Source organism: Oncorhynchus mykiss, chromosome 20 (genome assembly GCF_057628025.1).
Source record: "Oncorhynchus mykiss isolate SJ-2025 chromosome 20, ASM5762802v1, whole genome shotgun sequence".
In the NCBI taxonomy this organism is placed as follows: Eukaryota; Metazoa; Chordata; class Actinopteri; order Salmoniformes; family Salmonidae; genus Oncorhynchus; species Oncorhynchus mykiss.
Window position 1 is genome coordinate 33,434,899 of NC_143041.1, and position 20,833 is coordinate 33,455,731.

Genomic DNA, 20,833 nt, shown 5'->3' on the forward strand with positions numbered 1-20,833 from the left:
TCCTTTCTCTGTTCGAGACCCTCTGTCGTAGACACCGACTCAATAAATCTAACCTTTCACCATGGTAATTATCTCTAACGTTCTCTTCCAACTCCGGTGATCACAGACCTTTTCATCAAGCAAATAAGGTTAGAGGCCAGGGCGAATGCTTCTGCTCGTTTCTCTACATGAATATGCCTAGGACATGTTCTCAACTATAGAAGTCTACATGCATACATATATTCAAAACGGAATTATCTATTATTTTCAATTCTATGACTAATTGGTCGTAAAGCACTCAAGCACATCCAAATACCTTAACAGTTTTACCATTGTGTTGCTTGTTACTTTTAAAATATGGCCATTAGTTCCAGAAATATACCTGATGTGAGGGTAAAAGCCAAAAGGTGGAGCCCCAGCAGACATAAGACAATGTAGGGTGATGCAGAGCTAAAGGACAGAATGAATCCTTAACTAATGGACTCAACCTCCAAGCTTAGTTTGTGTGTGTGTGTGTGTGTGTGTGTACAGAGAATCCAGTTGTAGTGTGACACTACTGCCATCTAGAGGACTTGTATGTGTACTGCTACCGTTTGCTTCAACAGCAGAAGGTGACAACTGATAAATAATAAAATACAGAATTAAATCCTTATTGGGAACTTGGGACAGAATAGGCTTAGCACTTCAGAAATGTTTGGCCCATAAACACCAGTCATAATAAAAATTAATAAAATGTGAAAATATCGAGCAATAATATTAACATCATCACCCGTACCCGAAAACCCGAGACCTGATCGGAGAGGTTCCGGATCCAGAATTCTATATAATGTCACAGGTCTGGGTCAGATCTGATATGATTGTCACGGGTCTTGGGTATGTGTAACTTTAACTGACTTGTCCGGAAGGACCCATACAGATCCGAACACGACTCCTGCAGTAGATGGAGAGAGAGAGAGAGAGAGAGAAATTGTATATTTCATGTTGCTGCTCTTTGCTTTTCACGAAAGTGGCGCGTGTAGCTTGTTGTTGGCCAATCGTTTGTCATCAAAGTGGCAAAAGGATGCAGGCATAGAGCCTTCGTGTGGGACAAAAGTTAGGAGAAACAATGGAAGGTGGAATTAAAAGTTAAAAAGGAGAATGATAGGCTACAAAGCCCAAAAACCAACAGGTAGGATGCTACTTTATATTCTGGATGGAATTGTTGCTTGTAACTGTGTAGGACGAGAAAGCGCATGTAGCCTCAATTAGCCTAGCTAGTTTAACTAGCTTCTCCTGGTTCGATGCAGCCAAGACAGGTACCACGTAATCGTATTGGATGATAAATAACCTAGCTATGGCAACTACACTTTATGACCAAAAGTATGTGGACATCTGCTCGTCGAACATCTCATTCCAAAATCATGGGCATTGATGTGGAGTTGGTCCCCCCCTTTGCTGCTATAACAGCATCTACTCTTTTGGGAAGGCTTTCCACTAGATGTTGGAACATTGCTGCGACTGGCTTCCATTCAGCCACAAGAGCATTAGTGAGGTCAGGCACTGATGTTGGGCGATTAGTCCTGGCCCGCAGTCAAAGTTCCAATTCATCCCAAAGGTGTTTGATGGGGTTGAGGTCAGGGTTCTGTGCATGCCAGTGAAGTTCTTCCACACAGATCTCGACAAACCATTTCTGTATGGACCTCGCTTTGTGCACGGGGGCATTGTCATGCAGAAACAGGAAAGGGCCTTCCCCAAACTGTTACCACAAAGTTGGAATAAATGAGAATGTTTTTGTATGCTGTAGAGTTAAGATTTCCCTTCACTAGAAATAAGGGGCTTAGCCCGAACCATGAAAAAACAGCCCCAGATCATTATTCCTCATCCACCAAACTTTACAGTTGGCACTATGCATTGGAGCAGGTAGAGTTCTCCTGGCATCCGCAGAACCCAGATTTGTCCGTCGGACTGCCAGATGGTGAAGCGTGATTCATCACTCCAGAGAGAGCGTTTCCACTACTCCACAGAGTACAATGGTAGAGAGCTTTACACCACTCGAGCTGACGCTTGGCATTGCGCATGGTGATCTTAGGCTTAAACAGTTATTGTGCCGACATTGCTTTCAGGGGCAGTTTGGAACTCGGTAGTGAGTGTTGCAACCGAGGACCGACGATTTTGACGTGCTACACGCTGCAGCACTCCAGTTCTGCGAGTTTGTGTGGATTACCACTTCGCAGCTGAGCCGTTGTTGCGCCAAGACATTTCCACTTCACAATAACAGCACTAGTAGGACCACAATTTGACAAACAAACTTGTTGGAAAGGTGGCATCCTATGACGGTGCCACTTTGAAAGTCACTGAGCTCTTCAGAAAGGCCATTCTACTGTCAATGTTTGTCTATGGAGATTGCATGGATGTGTGCTCGATTTTATACACCTGTCAGCAACAGGTGTGGCTGAAACAGCCAAATCCACTAATTTAAAGGGGTGTCCACATACTTTTGTATATATAGTGTATTAGTCTGCTATAGCGTGAGTTGGCTTGGTCTGTTGCCGTCTCTCCTTCCCTCCTCCCTGTTCCCGTGTCACTCACTCACACTCACAGTAGCCTACACACACTGCACGGCCCCTGCTAGACCGTCAACTCTCTCGACCACCTCTCCCTCGCTCTTTATCAGCTCCGGTTAATAAGGTCGCTTAAACATTTACTTCTCTGCTGCTACCCTCACTCGGATTGGACCGGGTCTGACCAGGAACGGGTCTAATTGTCTTCTGGTCCGTTCGGAACGGGTCTCTATATTGACATTTTTTATTTATGCATATCGGGTCCGGATGGGGAAAGCCCCTGGTTCATGTTTGAAGGCCTCTAACTCAGAGTCAAACCTACTGTAGCCACAGTAACATTTCAATGTTCATTATTTTCAACATGTTAAATGAGGACGATAGAACAACACGTTAAATGAGGACGACTATATTGCTACTACTACACTCAGCAAAAAAAGAAACGTCCTCTCACTGTCATCTGCGTTGATTGTTAGCAAACAGAACATGTGTAAATATTTGTATGAACATTACAAGACTCAACAACTGAGACATAAACTGAACAAGTTCCACAGACATGTGACTAACAGAAATGGAATAATGTGTCCCTGAACAAAGGGGGGGTCAAAATCAAAAGTAACTGTCAGTATCTGGTGTGGCCACCAGCTGCATTAAGTACTGCAGTGCATCTCACCCTTATGGACTGCACCAGATTTGCCAGTTCTTGCTGTGAGATGTTACCCCACTCTTCCACCAAGGCACCTGCAAGTTCCTGGATATTTCTGGGGGGAATGGCCCTAGCCCTCACCCTCCGGTCCAACAGGTCCCAGACGTGCTCAATGGAATTGAGATCCGGGGTCTTCGCTAACCATGGCAGAACACTGGCATTCCTGTCTTGCAGAAAACTGGCCATACTGCTCATTCTGTGCGTGGTGGCATTGTCATGCTGGAGGGTCATGTCAGGACGAGCCTGCAGGAAGGGAACCACATGAGGGAGGAGGATGTCTTCCCTGTAACACACAGCATTGAGACTGCATGCAATTACAACAAGCTCAGTCCGATGATGCTGTGACACACCGCCCCAGACCATGATGGACCCTCCACCTCCAAATCGATCCCGCTCCAGAGTACAGGCCTCGGTATAACGCTCATTCCTTCGGCGATAAACGCAAATCCGACCATCACCCCTGGTGAGACAAAACCGCGACTAGTCAGTGAAGAGCACTTTTTGCCAGTTCTGTCTGGTCCAGCGACGGTGGGTTTGTGCCCATAGGTGACATTGTTGCCGGTGATGTCTGGTGAGGACCTGCCTTATAACAGGCCTACAAGCCTTCAGTCCAGCCTCTCTCAGCCTATTGTGGACAGCCTGAGCACTGATTGAGGGATTGTGCATTCCTGGTGTAACTGAGGCATTTGTTGTTGCCATTCTGACCTGTCCCGCAGGTGTGGTTCGGATGTACCAATCCTTTGCAGGTGTTGTTACACATGGTCTGCCACTGCGAGGATGATCAGCTGTCTGTCCTGTCTCCCTGTAGCGCTGTCTTAAGCGTCCTCATGCCTCCTTGCAGCATGCCTAAGGCACATTCACACAGATGAGAAGGGACCCTGGGCATCTTTCTTTTTGTGTTTTTCAGAGTCAGTAGAAAGGCCTCTTCAGTGTCCTAAATTTTCATAACTGTGACCTTAATTGCCTACCGTCTGTAAGATGTTAGTGTCTTAACGACCGTTCCACAGGAGCATGTTCATTCATTGTTTATGGTTCATTGAACAAGCAGTGTTTAAACCCTTTACAATGAAGATCTGTGAAGTTATTTGGATTTTTAAGAATTATCTTTGAAAGACAGGGAGCTGAAAAGGGGACGTTTCTTTTTTTTGCTGCTGCTGCTACACATCTATTGTAGGATAATGACTGAGAAATGGTGGGGGAATTGAAGACATTAAAGGAAAACTCCACCCAAAAACGATCTATGGGTATTTGTTTCATTAGTCAGTTGTTGACAAAGTCCCAAAATGTTTTGCTTGTCAGCAATCAAGTTTTCAAGATATGTAACTTTCAAAATACAGAAATCATCCCGTATGGTGCATTTTGTATCATCTCACAATTGCCATATTATCCTGCATGTCCGGTTAGAGGTGTTATCATAAAGTCATGCCACTGATCCATCCTCCATCTTCAGGGTATACCCTTCTCTCTTTCCTCTTGGATAGACAGATCAGATGGGGAGTATCTCTCCTCAGTGTTCATATCTAGCTGACCTTTGTGATGAGAGGTCAGCGCCTGCCCCTCTCACACTCACTGTTGGTACAACCAAACCTCTTTTAAGATCCCCTTCTCACTACAGCCACATCAAAAGACCCTAGAATGGGGGCCTCTGCCACGACAACCTTGCCAATTAGTACCATCCTGTTTAGCAACAGCCGACAGAAGTCTGACAAGAATTACATGTTAAATGAACTTGTCCCCTCTCTCTTCCCATCTTTCTCCCTCCCCCATTTGACTACTCTAGCCGTCTCTGCATTAGAACCCCCCACTCCCGCTTCTGCTGACAGCTGACATGTCTTCGTAGTGACAGCGCTAACGAGCGCTGGCACATGACCTTCAGCAGGGTCAGAGAAGATGGAGTCGGCAAGCTGGTCATTAATAAGACAGTCAGACGGATTAGGAGGTCACCGCACAGGGCACACACCCAAACACACACCACTCTCACACAGAGAAGCAGAGACAAACAGTCATAGTGACAAGGACAGACAAGAGACAAAAAAAACAGATACAATAAACACTGTGATTGAGATAGACAGGCAGAGGACCATATATTATAAAGAGTTTGCATGAAGCAGGGACCAATGGAAGGCCAATGGATATAGGATGAGCTTGGCAACAAGACAAACGCACATGCTGATGAGAGTGAAGCAACAAGATGGTTGTTCTGTTCTCCCGTCTGGCTCTCTCTCTCTTGGTTTTCAGTTATGTACCCAATAGGTCTCTCAGGTCACTGGTCTTTTAAATATCCCAAAGTCTAGGACCAAGAGGCATGGAGAGACAGCCTTTAGTTACTATGACCCCAGCTTCTGGAATAGCCTGCCAGAGAACCTGAGGGAGGGCAAAACTGTGGACATATTTAAGAGATCTTAAAACATATTTTTAGCTTTGCTTTTCCTTTGGGTGCTTTTTAGCTGTTCAGTATGTGTCATTCTTTTGTTTTTATCTTATGGTTTGTTGTTTAGTGAATATTTCAGCTTTTATTGTTGTATTCATTTTTTCCTGTAAAGCACATTGCGTTGCATTCCATGTCTGAAATGTACCGTAGAAATAAAGCTTGATTTGAGTCTCTCTCTCGCCAGTCCAGAGCCTGGAGGCAACTCCTCAGAAACAGGCCCATCTGGTCCGACACCTCTGACCAACACACACACAAGTTCGTGTACTCTCTCGCACAGACACAGACACACTAGAGCAGGTTCCAGAGAGAAGGCTGGTGACCAGTGATGGGGAAGAGTAGTCTTTCAGTGCTGATAGTTTGATAGCAGGCCAGCACTAGTCTCTTAGAACACGGCCTAATGATATCTGACAAATACAGGCAGCACTGAGCTGAGGAAGGACATCATCCACTGACAAGGCCATGGGTCTCCCTGTACGTCAGTAAGGCAGCAACCACAGATAAAATAAACACACAAACACACACACTCTCTTCCTCATTAAGTGATATGTGACACAGTAGAATGCTCTGGGTCAGTTGAAAGAGAGTCTGTACAGCTAGTGTCTGTCCCAGGGGAAAGTGCCCCCCAAAAAACCTCTACAGTCATATAAGAAAGGGATAGACAGAGGAAAGGGGAGGAAGAGAGAGACAGGGAGAGAGGCTAGCCCCTATCATGTCTGAATTAATTAGCAGTGCTGCTGGGGCAGCTGGTAGCAGCCCTGTCATAGATACAGCCTAGACCCCTTGTCTCCACGGTACCCAGACCATCGTCATGGCGAGGGTATCGCCGTGGCAGCCAGCAGAAGGTTGTCTGTGCCCTGCGCTCTGGCCTAAGTGGACACTAACACACACACAAGCACAAAGTCAACGGATGCCTCTAAGTGAAAAGGATGACTTGGTGGCCCTTCAGGGTTGTCACTCACTTACTCAGACCATTGTCCCTGGTTCCTGTCCTGGGGCAAAGTCACAGCCAAGCTCCCTCCGAACCCCAGTCTTACTGTAGCCCTCTCCCTTTCTCACACCCCCTCCATGCCACTGCCCCTGACGGCCAGTCATGACAGACATTGGGGGAGACGGATACAAGCTTTGATACCTCACCCCCCCCTGGACCCCTCGCTCAAACCACTCCCTAATTAAAATTCAGCATCAGATCATCAGGTCTGTTAGCGAGGAGCGAGGACAATATCATCCCCTTGGTGACATGATACAGAACACTGTGAAACAGAGACAGGAAGCAGCAAATCCCCAAACAAAATTAGACTCAGTCTGCTTTTGGCCGTTGATTCTAGTAGGCACCACAAAGTTTAAGATGGGGTTGCACTTAGAAAAGAGTGCGTCATGAACAAGATAAAAATGACTAATCTTTCTCCAATTAAAACCCCACAACTCATTGAACAAAACGTGTCTCTCCATTAAACCCCACAACTCATTGAACTGAATGTGTCTCTCCATTAAACCCCACAACTCATTGAACTGAATGTGTCTCTCCATTAAACCCCACAACTCATTGAACTGAATGTGTCTCTCCATTAAACCCCACAACTCATTGAACTGAATGTGTCTCTCCATTAAACCCCACAACTCATTGAACTGAATGTGTCTCTCCATTAAACCCCACAACTCATTGAACTGAATGTGTCTCTCCATTAAACCCCACAACTGTACATCTGCTTTTTTTGTTATACAGAAATAACAAAACATGTCGAAAAGCTATTTTGTTATACAATGTACATGTAGCCAGGTCAAACATCCTGACCTACAGTTCACAATGCTCCCACGTAGGGAAATAGAGCCTGCTATTCGGTGTGTGTGAGTGGGAAATGTGAGGACGCGGTGTCCAAGTAGGCTACACGTAGCTATGTGTGTGGAAAACATCTAAATCACAGGTAAGACATTCAACTTGTTTAGTATAGTCTGTTTGTAACTCCACTCACTACTTGCAGCTGTATAGTCCGTTTAATGGTGTTGTTGGTCTTGGCTAGCTTAAAAATGTTCTGATCGGTAGCTAGCTAGCACTCTCACTCAAGTGGCTGCTAGCATAGTCATGAAAAAAGGAATGAGCCCTCCAACAGTGTTTCCCATCGGTCCTAGGGACCCCAAGGGGTGCGTGCACATTTTGGTTTTTGCCCTAGCCCTACACAGCTGATTCAAATAATCAACCCCAGGACTGAGTTTGGGAAACGCTGCCCTACAATATTATCTTTTTCTAAGTTGTGATAATGCAGGCAATTTGGAACAATAATCTTTAGACAGGTTGTACTTTTCTTAAATGTAGTTTTAGAATTGACTAAAACAAGCAGACGACAAGAAAATTGCATTTGAAAAAGGTTCCGTTTTTGCTTTGAGCAAAACGGGGTAACCTAGGTAACCACAGGTTGTTTTCCCCACAGGTGGGCAGGGTTGCGACGTTCTATCTAATACCAACTGGGTCTATTGTCCCACTTTAGGACCTTATATGCAGAACAATTTTTTCTCTCTCTGATATTATTGGAACAATCCTCTGTGACATCACCAATCAGCGATCACTAAATTCAAAATACCATGATGTCAACATCTTCAACAATATCATCAGTGCAATCCCTCAAATAATGATAATCTCAAGGCTTTGTCCAACCTCTACATCCAATTATTTGACTGCCCTGCCACATGGTTCCAATCAGCTGATCCAGGAACAGAAAGGCCATACAGCCTCCTATCCTGGGTTGAATAGACTGATTATAATTAAACTCAACTTCATTGAACTGATGAGGTTGAGGAGTGATTAAAAAAAGGGAAATTGATTGCTCTCCTTAGAGTGTATTTTAGGGTTTTCAGTGAGAGTGATGCATCTGTGTGAATGGATGTATTCTGCCTCTCTTCACACACACACACACACACACACACACACACACACACACACACACACACACACACACACACACACACACACCTCAAACAGCTTTGCCCCATTGTTCAGTCAGCTGCAAAGCCTGACCCAGGGGACTTGGCCGGAGGATTGATGATCAGATACCGGCCCTGGTCCTGTCGGAAAATGATGACATTTTTCACCCAGAAAAGGGTCCAAATGGCAGGTGTCAGGGGCCGTCAGTCTCACGCTTGGTGCTAGGAGGCTGGAAGCGCCCAGTCAGCGTGGGGCCCCGCCAATGCCACACTCCAGCTGCCACCGCAGAGCACGTCTGAAAAGAGCAAGGTCTCACAGCCACTCACATCAATCTGGTGGCAGACGCTCGTCACACACACACACACACACACACACACAGTCACTCACACAAACATGTCACACATGTTTAACACACACACACACACACACAGCAGAAAGCGTTGGTGCCCTAAGGGGAGAGCGATTGCTATGCTTGGCCACCAGTGGGGCAGCAGGGTGGCACATTGTTGGCCACCTGTGAGTCCTCACAGCCCCCACTCAAACCATATCTATCTACTGGTCAGCCTGGGCACAAACTGTTCATAGCCGGCCTCCTTTACGACTTGTGTACATTGAGAGGGGGGACATGTCTCTCTAGTCTAATGTTCTTATCCATCTGGTAAATGTGCAATTACTCATATTGGCTTTATTGTGCATCTTGGTTTCCATTCTTAGTTTCTATTCCATCTCAATCTTAAAACGGAGCTTGAGACCACTTAAAATAAGTCCTTCTCGTAGATATACACACACAACTGATTCCTTGGGCCAATTTAAGGAGAGTGACTGCTATTGCAAGCATTCAGATGTGGCATTGAGGTTTCCATGTTTTGATGTTTCGTTCTCTCTAATGTCCAATGGCCATAAAGTCCTTCAAACGGCCCAGCAGAGCCAAATGAAGCGTGAAATGTGCAGTGCAGTAAAAGTGTTATTGCTGGAGATTGGCTCCAGCCACTCTGAGTGGCTGAGAGACATACGTATGGAAATGAACACACACACACGTCTGTGGGGATTTGACGCTTTGAGTTCGTGGCGACAAAGAACCTTGCTTCATTCTCACAAAAAGCTACCATCCATCAGTGCAGACTGCATTATAGTCCATGACATCAGCACATCTTTGCGTATATTAGGGAAAATATAAACAGAGTACTGGTAAAAGCTTACTCATTAAGAACGACTATAGGGTTATGATTATGTATGCGTTATGGTTGACAAGAAATATAGCGCTAATGTACCATACAAGTGTCAGGCATAAATGTATGTCGGATAAGATGATTATACAGTATGTGTATGTGGATGTGTATAGGAGAGATGATGTAACAGTCCTTAATACAGAGCTCTTGGGAAGAGAGCGAACAAGGGATGCTCAGCGACAGCAGGGGAGGACACCAGGACGTGTTTCTGAGGCGCTGCTGGGTAAAGGAGCGGACAGTGGAAGTTGGAAGAGCGCCCCAGTCCGTACCACAGTCAAGACCCCCGTGTCCGTCAGTCTGTCCTTTGTGATTCAGACGGCTAACCTTCAGTGGGCCTCTAGCCTCCTGGCTTTTCTCTGTAATTATCCAGGATCCTAATCACCCTAGCCAGGATCCTTGCCTGCCTGCCTGGCTGGCTCCCTCCAGGGCCCAGGCCACATCATCATGGACCAAACCCCCCTAAGCCAGCAGTGATCTCATTCCACCAGGAGCAGGGTGGGATCAGAGAACAGTGATTACCTGAAGACAGAGTGGAGTACGGCCAAGGACAGAGCCTCACTACCACTAGTAGTACTACAGTGAGGCAGGCAGGCTGGGACGTCAGGCCTTATACACTCTGACAGTACAGGGACTGTAGGGAGAAGCTGCTTGTTACAGAGCCACTCACTGACAGGACTCATCACTACTCATCTCTCTCCACGCCACTGGTTCCTGGACAGCAGATACTTGGCTATACATGGAGCTTCGGACCTGGGCTGAGGCTCACAGGCTTAGAAAGGGGAGGACAAAAAAAATCTCCAACTAACACGGCCATCGGTTTGGCATTTAAGGTGAACTTACCAAACATTCTACTCCTGCTTGAAATCAGTAATCTCTGTTACATATCGCTCTCTTTCTTAAGGAAATGTCACAAAACCTCTGAACACAAACCACCGAGCAGCGGTGCCTTGTCACCCCATTATGGTGGCTACTCAAAAAGACACAGCAAAACCTCAAGACAACCCCAGACTGGATGGACAGACAGACTGACAGATATAGACAGAGAGAGAGTGTCTTGGTCCATATCCTAGCCTTCTGCCCAGTGCAGAGTGAAACTGATCTGGAGAGACTGGCTAGCCGGTGGCATTGGGGATCGGCCTTGGGGTCTCTGATACTGGGCGGAGGGGGGTGAGGTTTGGGGGGGGGGTCATCTCTGTTCTCGTCTGCCTTTAGGAGTGACAGGGGGGCAGTGAGGGGGACATGGTTCCCAAGCGGTCAAGGGAACCAGGCACTCTGTATCATGACTACTGCCCAGAGATCTACAACTCTGTTCTGATGGGGTTAATGTCAGCTGAGCTTGTCCTTCATATGGACACCCACCGGCCACGCCATGATGCCATCTCCTCCATGTCCAGTTATACACATTCTCTATCTCAGTCATACCCCGTGCTTCATTTGAGCCGGATCCTGTTTGCGATGTAAAAATTCCAATAAAAGCGATCAGTGTTCATTTTGGGGCGGCAGGGTAGCCTAGTGGTTAGAGCATTGGACTAGTAACCGGAAGGTTGCAAGTTCAAACCCCCGAGCTGACAAGCTACAAATCTGTCGTTCTGCCCCTGAACAGGCAGTTAACCCACTGTTCCTAGGCCATCATTGAAAATAAGAATTTGTTCTTAACTGACTTGCCGAGTTAAATAAAGGTAAAAAAAAATAAAAATAATAATAATTTTAGTTGCCTCTTCTGTAATTCTCCTGCCCCCTAAAAAAATGTACTGTGAAAACGAGTTTATGGTTAACGCAACATTGTAGCCTAGAGACCAACGCATGGCCGTTGCTGTGTTGAGAGAGAGAGAGAAGCACACCTGAATCTCTCTCATAACCAGTGAGTTTTGAGCCTCCCGAGAGGCGCAGCGTTCTTAGGCACTGCATCGCAGGGGGTAAAAAAAGGGGATAAAAAGTACAAAAAATATCTACAGTGAGATTCACTAAAATGCTATAATTCGGAATACTACACCAGGAGTATAATTTAGCCACAGAGGATCAATATAGCTTATTAAAAACAACGCAGGTTCCCGAGTGGCACAGAGGTCTAAGGCACTGTGTCACTACAGCCTGGGGTTCAAACAGCCGTGACCGGGAGTCCCATAGGGTGGACCACATTTGGAGAGACTGGGTGGACCACATTTGGCCCAGCGTCGTAAGGGGAGGGTTTGGCCGGGGGGGGGGGCTTTACTTGTCTCATCGCACTCTAGCGACTTCTTGTGGCAGGCTGGCAAATGGCTCATGCTGAAAAGAGAAGACTAATCTATCTGTAGGCTACCAAAATATTTGATAAACTTCCAAATAGGCATATTGCGAACAGCATTGTTTAACAAAGTAAAACAAGAGAGCACATCACCGGTGAGTGAGCTCCTTGGATGAGTCAGTGAAACTGGAAAGCTTTTTTTAGGGCTATAATCTCCTCATATTGTGCAATATGTGTCTCTCCGCACACCTAGGCCTAGGCTATTGGTGGATTCAAGACAAGGTCGTCTCAGTTTGTCAGTGTCAAAGTAGCCTGTCATTTCGATCATTTGTGTGGTTTTAAAAAAGATTCAGTCATTTAAAATGATGTAGAATTGCATGAAATGCGTTTTTAAAAGGCCACATTTTTTTTGGACCCTAGGCTACAATCCCCCATGTGTGCAACTTCTGCAAGCACTTCTACTCTACTGCTCTATGCCACTACACAAAAGTTTTAATAACGCCTGCAATGCTTTATTATAAAAGGTGTCCTTTTTATTTAGCATTCCGGTTCCTTCAGAGCACCCCAGGTCACCCCTCTATCACTTTTTGTTCCGGCACCCCCTGATCTACAAATTAAGCCCTGTCTTACCGCATCCTGAGTGCCAAGAGGGCCTGCTGTAGCAGAACCCGAACTAGAACTGAAAACCTGGACTGTCTTTGTGTGAACTGCATTCAAAGGTTATCCTAAATGTTATCCTAAATGTATTAAGTCAATCCAAGCATGAAATCAACAAACCAACTGAACTCCTGGAACATTTCAAGGGACAAGAGGTATATCTAGTACTCTAGGTTCACAGCTCCATAGCCACTAGACCAGCGGAACTGGCAGAAGTTAGGACACACTGTAACCCTGGCCTGGTAGACAGGGAGGTGGGGGGTAGGCGGGTGGATGTCACCGCGTTGCGCTCGTCTCAGTGACACATCTTAGGTCACTGTCATCGGCTGGTATCCAGCACTGAGGGCTCCCTATCTGAGAGCTGGACACAGGGAGAGAGGAGCGTCCCCTGTCCAGCAGCCGCTGAGCCCTGAGAGGGTGTTTATGCCCTGTGACAAAGGCTGAGTGTTCGATGGCCTGCTGCTAATACAGCGTGACAGAGAAGGTCACACTGTGGAGGGACTGGGCCTGTCAACCGGCCATCCACTCACACTTGATAATGAGACTGGGAAGGTACGTGTGGCGGGCCACCATGATGAGAACACACGCAGAGTACAGGAGGAATACACACACACACTGCTCACAGAATGTTGGACATATCTGAAGTGACCTGTGGGAGTACTCCTCTCCCCACCCTCCTTCACCCTAGGGCTGTGGCATGAAATTTCGTCAGCCGGTGATGGTCAAGCAAATAACAGCCAGTCTCACGGTAATTGACTGTTAATCAACATAAACATATTTAGCATCTCCTGGCTTCCACGCATAGCCTACAAGCCACTGATGCAGACCTATGGAACAATCCATGTATACCAGCCTACACCATCACAATAAATCAATGATTTATTTTAGACAAGTCTAAAGGAACATGATATGAAGAAAATGTAGTCTATTTCAGAAGAACAGAATAGCATACTCTGAGTTGTCCTCATGTTATTAGGCCCTGATCTGGCTATGGCATATGGCTGTGGGCTACACTAGTTTATTTAGCAGACAAGATTTGCTTAGAGCTCTGTGCCATCACTAGCTGGCTACCACCAGCTTACTCAACCCTGCATCTTAGAGACTGCTGCCCTGTGTACAGAGACATGGAATCACTGGTCACTTTAATAATGTTTACATACTGTTTTAATCATTTCATATGTATATACTGTATTTTAGTTAATAACACTCCGACATTGCTCTTCCTAATATTTATATATTTCTTAATTCCATACTTTTAGATTTGTGTGTATTGTTGTGAATTATTCGATACTACTGCACTGTTGGAGCTAGTAACATAAGCATTTCGCTACACCCACAATAACATCTGCTAAATATGTGTGTGACCAATAAAATTGTATTTTATTCATATTATTTTTATAGTATGAAGAAAACAATTGAACATAGCTGGGAAAAAATAAAGGATATTTTCTCCAAACGATCTGAGGGAGTGAGCACATGCGCCTATTCTGTGTTGAATGGTTAACAAAGAAACAGGTCCTCCTATACGCTTAGAGTTAATGTAACTTTAGTTGTCATACAAACGTTGGGCTATGTAAAAAATGCTATACATTCTAAGGCTGCATAATGTGAGGCGCAGGCTGTACACACTTCATCAGTCTCTCATTCACAATTTGACAAGCACTTGATAATGCCTCAAATTTCCCGGTGGCATCCCCTTTGTGTGACTGAAATGCCCCTAAAAAAATCCATGCCTTTTGCGACCAGTGGCCATTAGGCCCTTGGGCTGAATATAATAATTATAATTTCCTTCTCCCGGCTGCGTGATCGGGTCTTTGTCACAGGCTACAATTGAAGACAGAGACATCGGGGATGCAACTGTGCGTGTCCTTAAGCTATGGGAAGAACTGTCCACATTTACTTTTTGTCAGCCAACAAGATGAGAACAGCAAAAGCACCAGCCTATGTCAATCTACTATCCCCCATAGCACAAAAGTTGACCTATTTTATTCTACCTAGAAATAAATATTCAAAACCTAGTCTGGGACAGTTGTGGGATGTGATAGATCCCAAATTAATACAACCACCAGCATCAAAAAACTAGTTTTTGAGAAATCAGGCTGACAACAGCTCAGAACATTTAACTTAAAATGTTGATACACTATTAGGCTATTTCTTCACATTATAAGCACATCAATGCGCAAACGGCAGTAGGCTATAAGCACAAATGTTTCATTAGCGGGAAAACACGTGATTATGAAATGTAATGCTTTTATTATAAAAGGTGAATTTTTATGGTGAAAATTATCTTCCCCAAACTTTAAACTCACATGCTGCTTACCAGTTAGGCTCTACACCCCTTGTAAAGTAAACCTATGGGCTAGGCTACATGAGGTGTGCGACTGATTTGAAAAAGTCGCAAGCTAGGCATTATTCACAAGTGATAATACATCATTCACAACTGATAGGCTAATATTGTCACCCGTCAGACTATTCTTGATTTAATCTTGTCTTTACATATACTAAATAATATGTGTGTGTGAAATTGTATTTATTTAGAATGGACCATTATCATGCACCTGTATCGAAACGAGGGAAGGGGAGAAAAAAAGACATATCATCTATGCACTTAAACAGCGAACGGAGGATGCTTTTCCCCGTGGTCTATTTTCATGCCAGCCAAGTAGGCTTTACTCCTGTTGTAAGAGAAGCAATGTGCTTAATATTATGAGAAAAACATTTGTAGCCTATAGAAAGCTGATGGGATCCTCCTCTTTTTAAAAGGAGGCCACCACTCTGTTTCCTCATGCAATTGCATAGCCTATAGAAATGTTGTGCAACATGGGCTCTCGAGAAGTGTTTGATTAGATTTTTGATAACATTTGCATTGATGTCAGACTGATTAGAGTGCTGAGTGTCAGGCAGTTAGCCAGTTTGGTAGGCTACTAATGACCAGCAGCAGCATCAAAGCTTGGAGAAGCCTAATTACTGTGACTAAATGTTCATGTGGAATTTGACTGCTGTTGTGGTGGTAATACGGTCACGGTAACCGCCCTACACCAACCCACTCTGTGGGGTAATTAGACTAGTGAAAGCTCAGACATAATTAAGACACAGCGCTCCCTCCGAAAACAACACTATCTATCTGCAGGGATCAGAGGCAGAGGTGGGCTGTCAGACAGAGCAGGGGGCAGGGATCCGAGGTAGCGGTGGGCTGTCAGACAGGACAGGGGGCAGGGATCAGAGGTAGAGGTGGGCTGTCAGACAGGACAGGGGGCAGGGATCAGAGGTAGAGGTGGGCTGTCAGACAGGACAGGGGTGAGGTGCAGGGATCGGAGGCAGAGGTGGGCTGGCAGACAGGACAGGGGTGAGGGGCAGGGATCAGAGGCAGAGGAGGGCTGTCAGACAAGACAGGGGTGAGGGATCAGAGTGAAGAGCCGTGGAGGCAGCAGCAGGCTGCAGACAGGCCATAGTGTGGGAGGAGGAGAATCCCACAGCTCATATGTCAGATCAGACTCAATGAAGCCAAGCCACCACACCAACTCCTCCATAGTTATGGTACATATAAAGTGCCTTCCTCTGCCATATAGGCTACTGTGCCTATATTGAAGCTAATTCAAAGAGCGAGCGAGTCAGAGAGAGATACAGTGCAAAGAGATGCACAAGAGCAAAGACAGGAGCTGTAGAGAGAGACGTGGCACAATGACAAGGACTCCATTCATGGTCAGAGAGGGAGGCTCAACTCTATCTGAGCCATCTAAAGATGGCACAACTACCTTGAAATACAGCCAACCACAGCCATGTTTTTTTTAATGTCAATGACAGTCTTGCTCGAGTTACGCACATGGATCTGAAGTTAGAATTCAACCAGTAATGAAGCTCTAGAATGGGACTGGAAGTAATAAAGTAGTCTTTACCGTACAGCCAAAAGCTACATGATGTCAGATCACTGTTATTAAAGACAAATATAAAATCCCAGGAGTGGACTAATTGAATGGATAAAACTATATAAAGTATGACATTTTCTTCGTTACTTGGCTATACTATTTCAAATTAAATTATTTAAATCAAAATATACTATTTAATTCACTTGATTATTATTCCTTTCTTCTCATTGCTTGAATTAGTAACTGTAGTAGAGGAAAGGGAATAGAGGTGAAAAGGTAGTAAGGTATCCTAGAAACCTCTTGTACATCAGTCTTTGGTTACCCAACAGGAATGTTGTAAGGCAGGAAATAGAGCTGAGATTTATTTTGGATAGATTTTTTGTATTTTTGTATACCCCCCCTTTTCTCCTCAATTTCGATCTCGTCTCATCGCTGCAACTACCCAGGATTTTCAAGATATCGATAATAACGATAAGTAGCATTTACTAAAGGAATGTCAAGTTTGAAATGAAGTAATTCTGTGAATATGGTGCATTGCTTACGGGACAATTGATAGCTACAACACTCCATGCAGCAGTAGTTGTAAGGATAATATTTAAAAAACGAACTGGTGCACATGAATGTCATTCAGTCAAATGATCATGATATGGATTTTTGTCCACATCTCCCAGCTCTAGTAGGAAAGGTTTTCCTGGAGATCTGGTGAACATCAGGAATAGTGTGGACAGGCACACAGGAATCCAGAGACACACATCCGTGTCCAGGCTGGAGGTTTTACCCGTGACCCCTACCCCTGCCCAGGACACAATTGCCCTACACACACACACACAGTAGAAAAAAAGGTTTAAAATCAAATCGTATTTGTCACATGCACCGAATACAGGTGTAGACCTTAGTGAAATGCTTACTTACAAGCCCTTAGCAGTTTAAGTGCAGGCTTATGTCAGAGTGAAACACCACACTATAGCTGGGCAATATGGACAAAAATATATCACAATAAATTGCCTGAATTGATGTGTTAGCGCTAAATATAATGACACATTTATAACATTGATGTGCACCACAGTTGTTTTTTTATCATTTAAACTACCACTAGTTTGATGGTTGTAGCCATCAATTGTCCCATTAACAATCACCCATATTAATAAACGTATTTCATTTCTTTATTATAGGCTACTTATCGTAATGAACAATATCAGCAAAATGCCTTCGTTAACTGATCGGTATGGTCAGTGTGGATCATTTTCAGTTGATGGTCCTGGCTCTACACAACATAAAAGATAAGCTCAACTGCAGTCTGAAAAGACTACACTCCTCAACTTCAGTGAGCAGGTTAGCAGGTGAAGACAGAAGATGACTGCCTTATTAACATGAGTACATCTAAAAACTCACTCAACAGGCAGACGCCTCCCTCCACCCACTCTCCCCTATGCCTCCAGTCCACCAAGACCCAGTCACACACACGGAGTGATGCAGCAGGCCCCAGAGAGCCCGGGTTGCCGTGGCCAAGGTAGGGGAGTCCCGGAGGCTCATTTCAGTGTGCCGGCTGCTGGCGCTGGCTGTCATTCCACAGGAGCAGCCAGGCGGAAGGGCAGAGGGGAGGAAGGCTGGGGGGGACGTGGGGATAGGCATGGTGGTGAGCACAGAGGGGTGGGGGGTGCACCTCAAGGGGTTCTGATCAAGCTGTGGCACAGGGAGACAGATAGCAGATGGTACAGATGAGGCTGCCTCTTTAATTAGATTGGCGCGCAGGAGAAGTGGTTGAAGTGTGTGTTCCTGGGCTGAGCCAGAGCAAGAGAGAGCACAGAAACACACACAATTGTTTTTACATAACTTCTCAAGTTCACACAGGCATTCAACATAAGTTACCACTTAACGGAAGAATAGTATCATATAATATTGTATAATACAATCAAAATAAGTATACAATACTCATCCATGATGTTATTCACTATAATGCTTGTTCAACTCAATCATCTCCAAGACATTTGGTTACAAGAAATCTGGGATTTGCAGACTCTAGCTTTTTTGGAGTAAGAATATGTAATATCTAGTTGCAAGCTTATGTACAAGACACATATGTTTTTTCCATTCAGAGCAGTTCTGAGGAAATTCACTTAGCGAGAGGCTCCGGTCGAGCCTTTCTTCACAGCGAAATACGAAGAATAATTGCATAGATTCGCCCAAAATAAAAATCACTATAAGGAGAGAACTGTTTCCAGTTGCTAAAACAGTCTGAGGGGAAAGCGAGGAACAGAGCAGCTCTCGCCACAGTGTTACGGATGGGCCACATTTATCATGAGGAGATTAAATAAACTGTGTGGAAGTCTGGCCTTGGTTGGAGTGCCGAGAGGCCTTTGATTTAAGGCTCTGCGTTCTAATTGTTCACCCACAGGATTCACAGAGGCGTAGAGAGTGTCTCGCCACGTCAGTGAGGAGATTCACTGAGCCACGCTGCCTGACAGTCAACTCCCCACCAAAATGAACTTTGTGGTTGGCATGACTGTTGTTGGTCAGGTGCGGTCAAAGCGAGCAGCTCAGCATCATGGTCTTCTGATGTGTCGACCGCCAATCTGGCTCATCATCATCATCAAGAGGATTTGGCGGTTGCCCGGGTCAACCAGGGGTCGATCAGCAGGACCAAAATCCTCGTGGGAGGTGGAGTCACCAGTGCTAAAATGGTAATTCCTCATCACTAATGATCCTTCCCTTGACTTCAAATTACAATACCATAAAAAGGACTTAGGGAAAACCACAGCCCTCCTCAAGGAATGGAACTCTGGAAATCCAGGAGGCTGGAACTATTTTAAGCATTTTGGGGGGAATAGATTTGATCAAGCTGTTAAGAGCGAAATCCTGGGAAATATCTGGAGAGAAACTAAGTGTCTCTGCCTCACTCCAACAGGAACATGTCTCTGCCTCACTCCAACAGGGACATGTCTCTGCCTCACTCCAACAGGGACATGTCTCTGCCTCACTCCAACAGGGACGTGATGCTTTCACACATCTAAGACTGTGGAGGGTTTCAGAAACACTGTCTGGACCCACTCTGGTCAGGGTCAGACTACAGTCACCTTGTAGTACCAACAGAACCCTCAACCCTGTCTGCTCCAACATGGGACAGAGCCTAAACTAACTACTCAATGATTGACTTTAAGTGGGCTTGGAGAGAGACATGGCTGACAGTGGGGCTAGATGTGTGCTTAATAGAAATACCCTCATTCTTTGGAGAGGAGAGAGTATTAGAGAGACCAGAGTGAAGCTGTGAAGCCGGGTCGTCTGATAAAAAGTAGAAACCCACAGACAGAGCACAGCCTAGTCTAGAGGGAGAGGCTAATACAGGACAGCCATTCAACACCACATAAAAGGGAAGTTAGACATTCCTACATGTCACAAGTTACAACTAAGCCATTTTAGAACAAAATACAGCTATTATCTGGAGGTGGATCTCTTGCTACGATGATGTGTTCCAGTTTTCCAGCTTTGAAAAGAACTGTCCCAGTAGAACCAAGTTAAAGCAAACTTAATAAACAACCAGAGATTTCAGCTTTGACCATTAGTTGGGAATAACAAAACACTGGCTTTCATGGGAGTCACGTGAGCCCTTAGGGGCTGAATATGTGTAGGAGAGTCTATGTAAACCTTATTCTGGGCTGGTGAGTGAAATGGATCCACTTGTCTCACAGCTGCTGTAGAGGTCCATTTACACACAATAGAATTCGAGCCTAAAAGTGCAGAGGCAGACACCGTTTCTGGGCCTGGCAGCAGCTAGCGACGAAGAACACAATACCCAAAGCGCCACCACCACCTCCCCCGCCATACACAGCCACATCTGACTGGTTCTGGGCTGCAATCCAGTCCTGACCCAAAGTCAACAAACAAACGTCGGCGCAAGAGAGACGATCAGAACTCTAGTGGTTATTTGGGTTGGACGGGATAGTGCTGCATTGTGCTGCGCTGGTTACAGCGCTGGATGGACTGCCAGAGATATTTGCTCTTAATTAGAGCCATTCAAACAAAGTCCAGATGACATTTAAAACCTACAAGAATGACCCATTCCAGGCCTGGCCCATATCCTTTAGCCTAGCCACTCCCCCGCCCTATTTCCCCATGCTAACGCTATTTTGTTACCTTTGTTCATTTTATTGATCAGTGAAGCTCCCTACATTTAACATTTTAATTGTCTTTTCAATGCTGAGAGGAACCCGTAGGCACCTCCTCTTAGTGACACTGACTCAGTTCCCTAGGTAGCCTACATACAGTAGGAGTCTACACTTAGGACTTTAC

At 45.3% G+C, this 20,833-nt stretch overlaps 1 protein-coding gene and 1 long non-coding RNA gene across 9 annotated transcripts in view; one reads left to right on the forward strand and one right to left on the reverse strand.

Moving 5' to 3' along the window:
* The window catches only part of srbd1 (S1 RNA binding domain 1), a 107,140-nt gene that overhangs the window by 60,745 nt on the left and 25,562 nt on the right, over nucleotides 1–20,833 (reverse strand). For 2 of the 8 annotated variants that reach the window (XM_090212941.1, XM_090212942.1), the window contains exon 15: nucleotides 16,907–18,229. The exons of the other annotated variants lie outside the window; for them this stretch is intronic. In XM_090212941.1, coding sequence (XP_090069067.1) covers nucleotides 18,211–18,229 — 19 coding nt within the window. In that variant the 3' untranslated portion in view covers nucleotides 16,907–18,210. Of the gene's footprint in view, nucleotides 1–16,906; nucleotides 18,230–20,833 lie in introns of those variants that run through there. 8 annotated transcript variants of the gene reach the window in all.
* Nucleotides 1–20,833, forward strand: part of LOC149974574 (uncharacterized) — a 423,285-nt gene that overhangs the window by 28,140 nt on the left and 374,312 nt on the right. The gene's annotated exons all lie outside the window — the stretch shown is intronic.